The 13,415-nt window shown below is 34.0% G+C and overlaps 3 protein-coding genes across 4 annotated transcripts; 1 reads left to right on the top strand and 2 right to left on the bottom strand.

The window, feature by feature from the left end:
- The first annotated feature begins 1,759 nt into the window (after positions 1-1,759).
- LOC110691117 (ras-related protein Rab5-like) lies at positions 1,760-4,288 on the top strand. 2 transcript variants are annotated; one of them, XM_021868048.1, is made up of 8 exons: positions 1,760-1,973; positions 2,390-2,467; positions 2,551-2,718; positions 2,870-2,918; positions 3,086-3,159; positions 3,522-3,615; positions 3,772-3,897; positions 4,090-4,288. In XM_021868048.1, the coding sequence occupies exons 1-7, from the start codon at positions 1,944-1,946 to the stop codon at positions 3,864-3,866; spliced, it is 588 nt and encodes a 195-aa protein (XP_021723740.1). In that variant the 5' UTR covers positions 1,760-1,943; the 3' UTR covers positions 3,867-3,897; positions 4,090-4,288. The 2 variants fall into 2 exon arrangements, with proteins under 2 accessions (XP_021723740.1, XP_021723741.1); XM_021868049.1 differs by having other exon boundaries at positions 1,760-1,977.
- A 1,180-nt stretch (positions 4,289-5,468) lies between these two features.
- Positions 5,469-6,257, bottom strand: LOC110691097. Its single transcript, XM_021868030.1, has one exon. The coding sequence runs from the start codon at positions 6,255-6,257 to the stop codon at positions 5,469-5,471; it is 789 nt and encodes a 262-aa protein (XP_021723722.1).
- A 362-nt stretch (positions 6,258-6,619) lies between these two features.
- Positions 6,620-11,301, bottom strand: LOC110691040. Its single transcript, XM_021867976.1, has 6 exons — positions 10,916-11,301; positions 10,655-10,787; positions 9,665-9,768; positions 8,890-9,034; positions 8,661-8,801; positions 6,620-8,485 (listed from the first exon to the last, which is right to left on the bottom strand). The coding sequence occupies exons 1-6, from the start codon at positions 10,957-10,959 to the stop codon at positions 7,601-7,603; spliced, it is 1,452 nt and encodes a 483-aa protein (XP_021723668.1). The 5' UTR covers positions 10,960-11,301; the 3' UTR covers positions 6,620-7,600.
- Positions 11,302-13,415: the final 2,114 nt, after the last annotated feature.

The following is a 13,415-nucleotide window of genomic DNA, read 5'->3' as shown; positions in this document are numbered from 1 at the left end:
ATGGCAGGGAAGCATGGGGGCTTACGACTTATCTTCAGTGCAGCAGCCATTCAAGCAACTGCTACTACGGAGTAGTGTACAATTTTATGGCAAACTGCCACTTTAAAGACGTTCACCATCAAATTCTTTTCAGTTAGTCGGTTATTGCATGTTACTAATCGATATGTATCCACCAATCTTATTGCACTCATTTCAAGCCCCTTACTACTCATTACAAGATGGTAAAGCTTGTTTGTTAATTTGGTATGAATGCGGTCCAACAAATATACGGTGTATATTCTTCAATGATTGTTCACATTACTAACAATATTTGCCTACTCTTTTATCTATCAAATTGATGGTTCCATATTTAACTTAAAATATTAATTTAGGGTTCGTTTGACATCGTTGTGGTGGTTTTTTGTTTTCCAAATTCTATGATATACTTCGTATGTAATATAATGAATCTAAAATTAATCAAATTTATTATGATCATGATAATTTTGAAAACTTGCAACAGAAAAGTGGAAACACTTTTTTCTTATTTTCTGTTTTTGGTTTTAACAAAACTGAAAATTGAAAACAAAAAACGGTGTCAAATTATACGTAGCCCTTATATATAAGCATTAAATATACTCTTGAAAACTGTATAAAATTAGGAATTCATGACAAAAACACGCGTAAATCAGTGTTATTAGTGTCTATATTTTAATGATTACTTAACTTTTTATGATTTTCAAGTGTAAATTTAATGCTTATATATAGCCCTAAGGGCTATGTATAACATTTTCCTTTATTTATTTTTCTAGTAAAATGAGAAATAAAATCAAAAATAGGATTTTTTACAACAAAAATTTCTAATGATGCAATGGGAAGTTTATTTATTTTTGGTTGTGTTTGAATTGAATTTGATGGCAGAATGTGAGGTATCCTCTTCACTCCATGACTGTAAATTTGTATTGGATTGAGCTATGAAGATAGGGCCCTTTATTTCCTTTTAAATGAGATTATAATAAAAGCCCATGGGCCCAAATGCCCAATCAAAAGTCATATTCATAATCCACACAGAAATTGTGTATTTGAGTAACAACATGAATTATTTCTTGGGATTTTGTTTCAAGTGTTTATATATGGTGTAATTAGGGTTTGTTCTCTTCAACTTATTTTTAGTACAGTTCAGTTGCAATTTTCTTCTCTCATAAAATATTTAGTTTAGTTTAGTTCAGTTCAGTTTAGTAAATCAAAACAGTTCTTTAGCCAGTTAGCTAGATTCTTATTATTTGTTTAGATAAAATGATTGCTTACTTATTACATACGGAGTATAAAAGAATTAAATATAGTTTTGATCTAATATGGAGTATAATTTTTTTTGAAGTCGTAACTAAGATTTATATTATGTTTATTTTAGATGTCCTCATGTCCACTATACATTCATACGCACCAATGCACCATACATATAACATATATAACCACAATGATTTATCATTCATCTACCTCCGTTAACTATTATTTGCAACAAAGTGGTATTATTTATAAGATATAAATATTTCTTTGTTGCAAATAATATTTGTTTCGAATTATTTTAAAAATAAGCGTCGGAAGTATGCCATGTACAATAAGCCGGGTGTACAAGAAAATTGTCATTTTTTGTGAATAATCCAAAAGCAATACTATTGATTTATTGAATAACAACTTTAATCCTTAAGGAAGAAGAATGGGTGGAGTGTCATCAAAGGGAGAAGTATAACACGGGAACCAAATTGCCATTAATACTTGAAAAAGAAATACCAACAAAATTATCTAACAAAAAGTGCTAATACTGACCAAACTACTAGTCAAACCTAAGAGTCTTAATTTCTCCTCTGTTCTTCCTTATTACCTTTTTAATATTATCATTTTAATAATTGTATCTAACAAAGTTTTTTCGTTTCTTCAATTTTCTAAAATATTTGGACTTGATCAACATGGCAACTAAGAACGTTCAAGCCAAGCTGGTAGGTATGTCTTCCCTTATGTTAAATTTAAAAATTTACCATAACACAATTAATTCATATATATTTTTTTTAATTGAGTTCTTTAATTTGCTAAAATAATGATAAGTTTATTATAATCCATCATTTAGAACATAACATAGTCTTGCATTAGTTTTTCTCCCCACTATTATTACAAGATTTCAAGTTTACATTATTCGTTACATTCAGGTTAAGATTAAAATCGATTTTCATTAATCGTATGAAGTTATCGATTATTACAATTATAGTTTTAAACTTGTTGTATTTGTAACAAAATGAACATGGCCTAAGTTACCCATGTTTTGCTATTGTTTGTATATTGTTGCATCTTCTAATAATGTCACATGAAGTTTGTTTCTTAGGAAAATACTCAATTTTGTTGGTTATCTTGTATGTAGGTGCTTCTTGGGGATATGGGAACAGGGAAAACAAGCTTAGTTTTGAGATTTGTAAAGGGCCAATTCTTCGATTGTCAGGTTACCATCTTTTAACAACTTCATACACTAGATATCGAAAAGTAATCTTTTTTGTATTATTTGTCTGATTGCATAACCTGCAGGAATCAACAATTGGAGCAGCATTTTTCACTGAGGTGTTGTCCTTAGATGAGGCAATTGTAAAACTTGATATATGGGATACTGCAGGACAAGAACGATACCAAAGCTTAGCTCCTATGTACTACCGCGGTGCAGCTGCAGCTGTCGTGCTCTATGACATTACTAGCATGGTAACTGTATGACATAGTAGGAGGATAGTGGATAACTCCATCCTTCACACCTAACACAACCTTAAAGAATGACAATTTCATTTACTTAAACTTTGGTGATTATATCAGTTAAGAACAAATCTGACGGTATGAAACCTGGTTGTTGATGCAGGAATCATTTGAGAAAGCGAAAAGATGGATTGAGGAATTGCAGAGACAAGGTAACAGCTATGTCATTATTGCATTCCCCCTTGTTTTAATATAGCATGAATAAGATTACAAAGATTGCATCAAAAGTTCAAACATCATCCCACTCCCTCAGAAGCTTGAAACTGATACTGTATTAGGTTTTTATGCTAACAATCAATTCGCTTTTCCTCTTAACCAGCAAGTCCTCGCATGTTCACTGCATTGGTTGGCAATAAGGCAGACCTTGATGAGAAGAGGGAGGTAGACAACGAGGTATGCTGAAATTAATCATCAGTTGCCTTATCTACTGGATTGATTTATCATCATTACTCAATAATACTCTTATCAAGTTATCATAGAACCAACTCTAGGTCAAATAGCCTCAGTGAAATTAATGCAATTGTTTGGAATAATATGTTCTGTTAATCAGTTGCAACAATGCCTGGATTGCTAGTATTAAATCAGTGGTTCTTTTCTCGAGCCTCGTGCAAGACGACTAGACGAGTCATAGTTATGTATTGCTTACATGTCTCTTAAGAGGACTGTACTGCAGTTGCAGTAAGATTAAGACATTACCAAATACGGAGTACATCTCTATTGCAGGAAAATGTTAATGAGACTGATAAATGTTGCAGGTAGCTGAGGAATATGCAAAACAAAATGGGTTGCATTTCTTTGAAACTTCTGCTAAAACTGCACAGAATGTCAATGAGCTCTTTTATGAAATAGGTTCATATCTTCTTCCTTTCCTATCCTTTCAAATCATTATTTATAAGACACAAATAGCTATGAGAACAGCGAGTAAAAAAAGAGCACCAAAAGAACGACGATCTAAGAGCTTCATTATCTTATATGTTTATGAAGAGATAAATTCTGGTTTTACAGCAACGACATTGGCAAGAACTTGTCCCTCACGTTCAAGTGGAATGAAAATTCAAATCAGACAAAGTCGACGAGGAATGTATTGTTGCTTCAGTTAATACAATGCTGATGAAGTACCTGATGTTCACTGTATGTACTGAGTCCCCTAATAAATTTTATATTTATCATCAAATATTTTGATGTCACAGTCACAGTATGACCTTAAATACACATTATGGCTAGTTGTATATCCTTGATTCCTTGAACATGAAAAAAGAAATGCTTATTACTCCCATTACATATCTGAAAATAGTAACTAATAAAATCTTGATTTTTTTTAAGGTTATTATCAAAAGACAGAAGCTGAAACAGGGAAGTCAATGCAGAAACCTGGTGTGAAGAACAGAGCACTACCTTAACAGATATTTGTATTATGTGCATTGTGTGTTCTAAAGTCTTGTTCTCTTGCAAGCTACACTTGTCTATAAACTTTTCCTAAGCTATTCTATGAAAGCAACTTCAATCCTAGAGTAACCAAAAATTTAGATCTTCAACTAAATCCATTTCTAAATCACTATTGTTGTCACATTATTTGAAAGTACATATACTAGTATATATTTGTCATGCCAAAATTGACATTATCAACAACGGCTAGATAAAAATAAAGCAAGCAGGACTACAAGTTCCCATCAGCTCGGTAATATTTGAACAAACTAGTGGGGTGTAAACTATTCAACCAAAAAATTACTTAACAATTACTCCACAGTCCATACTAGAATTACTACCTCCGTTAACTATTATTTGCAACAAAAGGATATTATTTGTGAGATATAAAATATATCATTGTTGCAAATAATAGTTAACGGCGGTAGTACTACAAACTAGTACAATTATCTACACATAATGCTAAATTTTGTGGCTAAGAGAATCTGAAACTTCTTTCTTGGGCTCAATGCATTATGTTTGTCCATGTCCAATATATACAAAAATACAAAATGCATTGTCATGCTTCCATGCCCTAGGAATCACCATACAATTAGCAACCCCATAAAAAAATCAAAGATAATTTTTTATTTTTGTCATCCTCTTTTCTTTAATTTATTTTTTTAATGTGAATTTTCCAAAGAACCACTTGCTCCTCACGTGCAAGCTTCACAATCCCAAAACAAAATAAGCCAAAAATAAATTAAAAATGGAAAAAGAAGAGAACTTGTTTCTTAGTGATAGAATCTTTAAGCAGAGATAAAATTCTCTTTCAAAAAACATAAAGACAAGTAAAAAAGAATGTATACATACAAAAACAAACATACTGTATAGATATAGTATGTTTCTGCTAAGACTTACATAAAATAATTAAATCTATTTAACAAAACTATTTTCCTAAACAACAAAAGACCTTAAGACAGATAAAATAGGGCAAAAGAGCTAAAGTTAGGTGAAAGGGAGGCATGGGTTCACGTGCCTTTTTCCACGCCTATTGCCATAAAAAGCACAACTCCTACCACAAATTTACTGCCATAAATTTACTGCATTACAGTACTAGTCTACTACTAACATCAACCAAGAAAAGGTAAATAAAAAGGGGAAGAAAATTCACCCCTAAACTAGAGGAACAATTACTAGGAAATTTCATTTTTTTTCACCTTAAAACATGAAATATTCTAATAGAATAATCTTGCAACCTCTAATTTTTACCTAATTTGGGATGAAAACATTAAAATTTACCAAGAAGGTGAAGTGCGAGGTGAATCTGAAGAAGAAGATGAACGACCAATATGACTGTTTGATTCACTAGCAGAAGGACCCAAAGACCTTGCATCCCTTAAAGAAACAGAGGCAGCTTTAGCAGGAAGCTCCTTCATTGGACTCAATGGCAATGAAGATGGACTTGATGAAGTTCCAAGATTTTCATCATCCCTCTCTTCCTCATCATCCCCGGACGACCCGCTTCGGTCCAACTGAGACGGGGAGCTGTCCGGGGTCTCAAATGGGGTTGCCACTCGGCTCGGCCGGGCAACTTCATTGTCATAGATAGGATTTGAAATGTACATGAAATTCTTTTCCTTCCCATCTTCAGGTACAATTTCAGGGTTTTCATCAGACTGTTGGTGAGGTGTTATAACTGGGATGAAAGAAGGTGAGGGTGAATGTGATAATGTAGAAGCAAGGCCAATTTGTTGAGGGGATTGAACTCTAAGAAACTGATGAAGTTTCCCATGTTTTGGCCTCTCAATATCATCACTTTCAGCTCGGTTTTCTCTCTTACTAGGGAGTTTGGGAAAGAGGAAGCTTCTAGGAGCATCTAGAACTCCTTGAGCATAGAAGCTACTAAGAGGAGAAGGGACTAACTGCTCCAGTGGCTGTTGAGGCTGAGAGGCGGGGTTTTCGGGGTTCGAATCGGGTTTTCCGGCTTTAATCTTTCGTCGCCGGAGAAAAAGAGAGCAATAAAGCTCAGCTAGGAGTATCAACACTAAGAGTAGCACAATGGCAAGGACAATTACAATTGCCATTGTTGCTCCCATTATCACTTTGGAAGACCCTTTCATCTCTCTCACTTTCTAGAGTACCGTTGTAAAAATGACTGAATGATAGAAAAAAGATTAGTAGAAAGAAAGAGTAACAAAAGGAGGGTTTTCATGAGATACCTTGTTTTTTTTGGCGGGAAAGAGTACTAAGCATATGGCAGGTAAAAGGACTGTGACTTTGGAAGACGAGTCATATAGAAGGACTCATAGGCCATTATTGTAGGCCTAAATGGCCTAAAGACAATGGAGGGTATAATGGTCATTTACTATCTGCAAGATGCTTCGGTAAACCTTTGTTCTGAAACTAAACAAAACATACCTTAATTTGACCAAACTGAACACAGCTGTAGTATAAGTGTCGCGATGTAACACTGATCTACATGTGAGTATAGTGCACAAGTGCACACTAATACAAACTAAAACTGCAAAGTACAGAGCAATTAGCTACTTTATTAAACTAAATTACATACAGTATAATGATGTGAACTAATGTAATTGGATAGTATAATCTTAATCTGGGTCATTAGAGTTTTTTTTTTTTTTTTCAATATAATTGCGTGCAAAATTGCAAATGATAATATCAATTTTACAGGCTAAATAGTATAGTGATCGTGTAGTCAACAATGTCTTACTCTTGAATGCTCTCTATCATACAATGAATCAATGATACCGCAAATCTCAGGAAACCAAATGCACCATGATTCTCCATCCAATTTCTTTGCACATTTCTTGACCTCGATTATTCAACATAGACATCCTAAAATCTCTCGTAGCAGGAATGCTTAGTGAATGCAAGAAGCAGGTAGTATAGTAGTCAAGAGATGATTTGAGACTGTTACCAAAATGTTTAAGCTGTCAGCCTTTACATGCTCTCAAGGCAGCAAATCTTGCAGCTAAGTCATCGTAATCAGGAAGGTTTGGGTGCACATGCTTTGCCGGGATCTCTGGTTGAAAGGAAGCAGCACGAGAAAACACCTTCTGTTGCTCAGGCTGGGGTGCTTGGCGAGGAGGAAAAGACATTGACCTAGATGTCCCTCTCTTTGGTGTTAAATCCTCCTCATCCAAGTTACTACCAACTTTGGCTCTATGAGCTGGAGGCTTTTTCACATCACTTGTTCGTTTTTTAGTCTCCCTCCTTGGCTTTCCAGGATCACTGGAAGAAGGTTTCTTGCTGTAGTGTAGCAACAGCTGGTCAATCATTCTCTCCTCATCATCCTTTTGGTAATTGTCATCATCAAACACTATCTGGAGACCTTTTCTTGATTCATGTTTTCTCCTACTGGTGGACACTCTCCGGAGAACCCTTTCTTCCTTTTCCCCCTCACCATTCACTTTACCATCTTGGGAAGACCCAGAACGAGAATGTTTCTTCCGATGTCTTCGTCTAGGAGTTGATTCAACACCGCTGCTTTCATCTTTGTAATAAACTTCCGTGACACGTCCCATTCCATCCAAATTTTCTTGGGCATCAGGAATATCAGGTTTGGTGGGGGCTTTTCTGGCCTGCCAGTTGGATAAAAGGTTAAAGTGTCATTCTCTTCTGGATCAACTTTGTGTTTGCTCTTTCTTGGTTTGACATATGGAGGAGGAACTCCACCCCTGAATTTCAAAGGCAATCCATCTGTTTCACCCTCTTCTTTCTTTCTTGTGGATCTTACATGATTCTTTTCAGTTGGTTCATCATTAATGGAAGATGGGGAGCTTATTCCATTATTGGCTGGCCGTTGATCAGGTTTTTGTTGCGACAAGACTTTTAAAAGATCTTCTTCTGGCTCATCATCCTGCCTACGTCTATCCAGCTTGTGGCTATGAACAGTTTCCAATCTTTTTCCATGAGATGAGTTACCGACCTGAATGGCTTCTTTAACACTATTATCCGCATATACATGTCTATCAGCCTTCTGTCTTTTTCTTTGAAGATAAGTGTCATGATCCTCGCTTTTCTGGATAATGCCGTCCCTATTAGAAGGTGGCTTGTACCTGTTGTTAATGAGTTTCGGTGCTTTAGAAACATTATACTTCAACTCATCTTTTCTTTCTGGTATAAGATCTCTCCTGGCTTCCATTTGATGTCTGCCCTCAGTTTGTCTTTCTTTAATAGGATGACTGGCTTCACTCTTTTTCTTCGTTAGAACTTCTTCTTTGACAGTCCTATGGGTAGCTTCTACTTTGACCTGAGCAGCCTGGATAGTCTCAGGAATTTTTTGGTGCTTCTGCAGATAATAAAATCACATAGAAACGGTTACGAAATAAAAAGAAAGGTGTTGCTTTTTAAGCAGCCAATTTTCTTGAAGTTCTAATTGTCCTTACAACCTCATAGAAAATTTCGAAAGGAAAAGAGAAACAGATATCTCAGTTGAAATGAACCTTGAGAAGACAAAGAATTACCTGCTCAGTAATGGAAGAACTAGCCATCCTTGCTTCAAAGCCCTTACTGTCCCACCTCAATGAAAATTCAGATGCTATTTCTTCCAATAATTTGATGTTTTTCTCCATAGAAGGCGGTTTCGGAGTTATATTCTCAACAAGCTGCAGCATGTAAACATAATTATTAGCTGCAAAATCTAAGAAAGAAATCTGCACACCTTCTGATTCAATCTGATTCGTGAATATATACCTTTTGGTTTACATAATACTCCACAGAGTTTCCATATCTTCCCTGGAACAAGTCTCTAAGTTCACGAAGCTCAGGTAAATCCGAAAATCTGGCAGCAGCAAACATCAAGGATGCTACAGCCTCTCTACAATCTTCTGGGCAGTCCCTGTTATAGGCAAAGATTTTGCAACAATAAGTGTGCTGAAATGGTCTATAGTGCAGATGAAATTCTGCAAATAGATATTGTATCACAAAGAAGGGAGCCTAGGCTACAATGATTTCTTATTGTCTATGATTGAACAAAGGGAAGAATTTTATCGAGGTACTTTCACTTAGTTCTGAGTGCACCGATCAGTTGTATCCTTTAGCATTAGAACAATATAAATATTCTCCATTATAAATATCCAAATAACAAGCCTAAACACCTAGCACAGTGATTTTAAATACCCAGCTCAGTGATTTTAAACAATTACTGACTTGGCATGTTGTAAATTCTACACTATCATTCAGGAATGCATGCATTATTTAATTATTTTGCGTAGTGAGGAAATGAAAGAGCTCAAAGTTTCTGTTATGATTTTATGCTGTGACCAAACATTACCAAACAAGGAATAGGAAGTTCATCACCACAGCAGCTAAGATAAAAAAGATGTATATCAGTTTGCGCAACCAACTGAGCTACATACAGACACAGCATAGCACGCGAAGACCAAAGTGGAGAAATTTAAGTTCCAACACATTATATTTCTGATAAAGCATAACAAAAGCATAAGAGCAAGGAGAGTTCAATATGTACCTTAGTTTTTGCAGAACTGGAAGGTGCTTCAAAATAATTTCACAAACATGATCAATAAATTCATAACATGAAATAAGAATCAGCTCCGAAATCAAGCCATCTGCCTGTTATCATAAGAAATAAAATAAAAGATGTCAAATTCATACAAGTATACACACATATTAGATGAAAGCCAGACATCTTGAATAACAGGAACAGCCAATGATATGCGCCACATTAATGAATCAAGGTGATAGTAATACTATAATGCAGTGCACGGTCAAGGTGAAACTGCAGTGATCTTTACTAAAATGTCGAACATTTTTAAACTATTTGGAGCTAATAAAACATCATATTTCCGCACATTAAAAACGCAAACAACTTCCAGATATGCCAAGTGCAACATCAAGTACCTAGAATAATAATCTATGTTACACAAAACGTCAAAATTACACAACCAGTGAGTCCAAGACCAGAATAATACATTTCATAGAATTATTCCTACATTTAGATTAATTTGTATTATTCAATAAGTCATGTCATATGCTATTTTCCGAGTGTCAAATAATTAACTATTGTTGGAACGAAGAGACAGAACAAGACATTTTTCATCAAAATTTATTTCTACCTCCATTATTCAACCAAAGTATAATTATATGAATATGTAGAGCAAAATTTCCTCATTAGAAGATAAGATTAATTTTAGACCTAAGTTACACCTCAAAATAGTGACAATCAAATTCTAATTCCAATGGATAAATTAATACCCAAATTCTTGCTAAAATCAAACAAATATGCTTTTCGGTCAAAATTAATCGACAAAATACATATATAAACAATATTCTGATGCACCGACATTTCTCATCATCAAAATAGGCAAATACTACGTATGACGGAAAAATTCAAATAAACATTATAAAAATTCAACAATCATCAAAAAAACGACACGACAAAAATAGAAATAAAAAATGAAATCGTTGAGCTAAAAAGCAAGAGGAAAAACAAACTCACTCTTCCATAAGCGTTCTTTTCGAGGCCATTAGCAAGCAGATCAGCAATGTCTTTCCTCAAAAACTTCTGCGTCGCAATTCGTTTTCGTCGCACAACTTCGATTCGAGTTCTCGTCTGCTTAATCAACGATTTACTGCAAATTCAATCCAAAAAAACTAATAATCAGTGAAATGAATCAAAATCCAGCAAAAACGAGTTAAATTAGGTTGAAAAAGAGAAAGATCTAGGTGAGAAAGAGATTGAACAACAAATCTAACAAACCATTTGGAGTAGAATCCACTTTTTCCGAGCAATCCGTCTAACATCGTTTTTCAGCTGGTTTCGATCGTTTTCTGGAAATGGAGAGAGAAAAGAGGAGAGAGAAATGGAAATGATGGAGTTAAAGAGAGAGAAGTGAATGAAGTTCGAAAATGGAAGCAATCCTACCAGCATCCACCACTGCTATAGAGAGAATACTCTTTTACTTTCTCTCTCTTCACTCACACTTTCTCTCTCTTGTTTTGTTTGGGTGGAAGAAAATGGACTAATTACGCTTTGAATTAATAGAAATTGTGTTTTACTGATTCGTGAGCTTATATTCATTTTGTGAGGTTTCCATAATTACCCTTGATGTTTATTCTTATGCATGCATCTGTCCTCTGTTGTTTGATGTTTTTTTAATCTTTGACAGAAAATGTATGGTCTATTGGAGTCAATTTTAATCCATAATAGACTTTTTTTAAAAAAAACAGCTCGAGTTTGGGTCATTATAAAAATTGTATTGTTTTTTATCTGAATAATAAGTTGGTTTTGAAGAACTTATTATAAGTACTTCGTATATGAATAGCTCGAGCTTGTTTATTAATGTTCATGAACAAATTATTTATATGAAATTATGAATAGCTCATAGCATGTTTAATAAATGAAATTAGCTTGTTCACGATAATTAAATACAATATATCATTTGGTTTGGGGATAGTAACCTTTCAAGAGTTTAACTCTTACAGATTAAGGACAACAAATATGTTTGAGCTAGTCTTGTTAGTTCAAAAGTCGGGGACTATAAGTCGGCAAAGTAGTTATGATGGAATTTTGAAAAGTTTATGACATGAATTTAGCACAAATAGTTGTATCACTATGTTGGAAAAGAAGTTTCGATGTGATATATTGTTTTGTAAAGAGAGCGGTTCAAAGGATAAATGATTAGTTTAATCATCTAAAGTTAGTTGATAGTCGATATGGTGTATACTTCATTGATCATTTTGTTACAACATTAACATGTGCACTCATTAAGACAATTACAATTATAAGCAAAATGAAATTAATGGAGAGAAAACCAATAAATCACATGGGTAGGGCAAAGTCAATGAGGGCAAAGTTGTCTATTCGTAATCCAAAACACAAAAATAAACCAATAAGGAAAATATAACGCTTTAAAAAGAGCAAAGTACGAAAAAAAAAATGTTGTTATTCCAAAAATCAAATTTTTATTGTGTTTTTATTGTTTTTCTTTTCTTTGTATTGTTCCTTGTATTTTAAAATATATTATGCACTTTCATCTTATATTAACTTAGTTAATTTATAGCTTAAAAATTGATGCTCAAGACATGAAATCAAATTAATTAGTTGGAAAACAAAACATTGGCACAACCAAGTTCAAGGTATCCCTTGCTAGGACCAAATCACTAGTCACTAATTCACTATGCATGTAGGTAGGTTTATACAAGGGTTTAGGAACACATTTTGTGAAACTATTATTTGAAATCTTCAACTAACACAATAATATTCAATTGGTTATATTTTCCTTAATGTTAGTTTCACTTGCACCCAACCCATTTCAAATTATTAGTGTTACAAATTAAGTGCTTAGTTAACTTACTCCACGAGTGGATATAGTTATAGCTATAGCTAGGGTATTCTCAATTAGACTTATTTTACTAACATATATAACATTTTAAATATATAATTATATAATATCCCATGAAACTAGATAAGAAAAAATATTAATCACATCGAATAAACAAAATATGACCATACATAAAAAAACTGAACAATACATATTTCTTGAGGAATATTTATCGATATAAAGTTGTACTTAGTAAGTATGATGGGGTCTTTCAAAAAAAAAAATAGTAAGGATGATGGGGCACAATGTGACATTAACACATAATTTAAAGGGGCAAAAAAGGGCAAAGTCCATTGAATAAAATTAGAGAAAAACTAGAAAGCTAGAAAAGGGTAGATTAGGAAAAAGAGGAAAGACAAGGCATGATGCGTTGTGTAAGGAGAAATATAATGCGGTGGATAAGATGATGGCCGTTGGATTAGGGAGCATAATTAAGATTAGTGGTTTGGGGAATAAAGCAATGGAGCGGGTGATGATGCATTTTGATGAGCCTTTGAAGAGAACCACAAAAGTGGATGTGTAATGTTTTTTGAGTTGGTCCGCAACAAATTAATATTGGTGGAGCTAATTTCTTGCTTTTTTATACGAGCCGTTATTTTGTCAGTAAAGCAGTTGGATCTATACTTTCCCATAATAATACTTGCTTTAACGGTATTCAACTGCCTCTACTTGGTCACTTGTGACTATGGTCACTGGTGAGGATTCACTTCTCTTTCCGTTTATTATAGATCGCCCCGTTTTCAAACCGTCTTGTAAATATTTTGTCCAACACTATTCTTGTTAACGTGTTACTCCTTACTTTATCTACAACCCTACCTGGAAAAAAGAGTGTCTAGTGTTACCCATATAACAAAATTTTTTATAAAGTGAGACAAA

This window comes from Chenopodium quinoa, unplaced genomic scaffold, assembly GCF_001683475.1.
Source record: "Chenopodium quinoa cultivar QQ74 unplaced genomic scaffold, ASM168347v1, whole genome shotgun sequence".
NCBI lineage: Eukaryota > Viridiplantae > Streptophyta > Magnoliopsida > Caryophyllales > Amaranthaceae > Chenopodium > Chenopodium quinoa.
This window is presented reverse-complemented; position numbering and strand designations above follow the sequence as displayed.

Bases quoted from the DNA above. Each gene is read 5' to 3' on its own strand.
- LOC110691117 (XM_021868048.1), top strand. From the start codon at position 1,944: ATGGCAACTAAGAACGTTCAAGCCAAGCTG. The intron at 2,919-3,085 runs GTAACAGCTATG...CCTCTTAACCAG, and splicing joins TGAGGAATTGCAGAGACAAG to CAAGTCCTCGCATGTTCACT. The intron at 3,616-3,771 runs GTTCATATCTTC...CTGGTTTTACAG, and splicing joins TGAGCTCTTTTATGAAATAG to CAACGACATTGGCAAGAACT.
- LOC110691097 (XM_021868030.1), bottom strand. From the start codon at position 6,257: ATGGCAATTGTAATTGTCCTTGCCATTGTGCTACTCTTAGTGTTGATA.
- LOC110691040 (XM_021867976.1), bottom strand. From the start codon at position 10,959: ATGTTAGACGGATTGCTCGGAAAAAGTGGATTCTACTCCAAATG. The intron at 9,769-10,654 runs GTGAGTTTGTTT...TTATGATAACAG, and splicing joins AAAAGAACGCTTATGGAAGA to GCAGATGGCTTGATTTCGGA. The intron at 8,486-8,660 runs GTAATTCTTTGT...TATTATCTGCAG, and splicing joins GTTCTTCCATTACTGAGCAG to AAGCACCAAAAAATTCCTGA.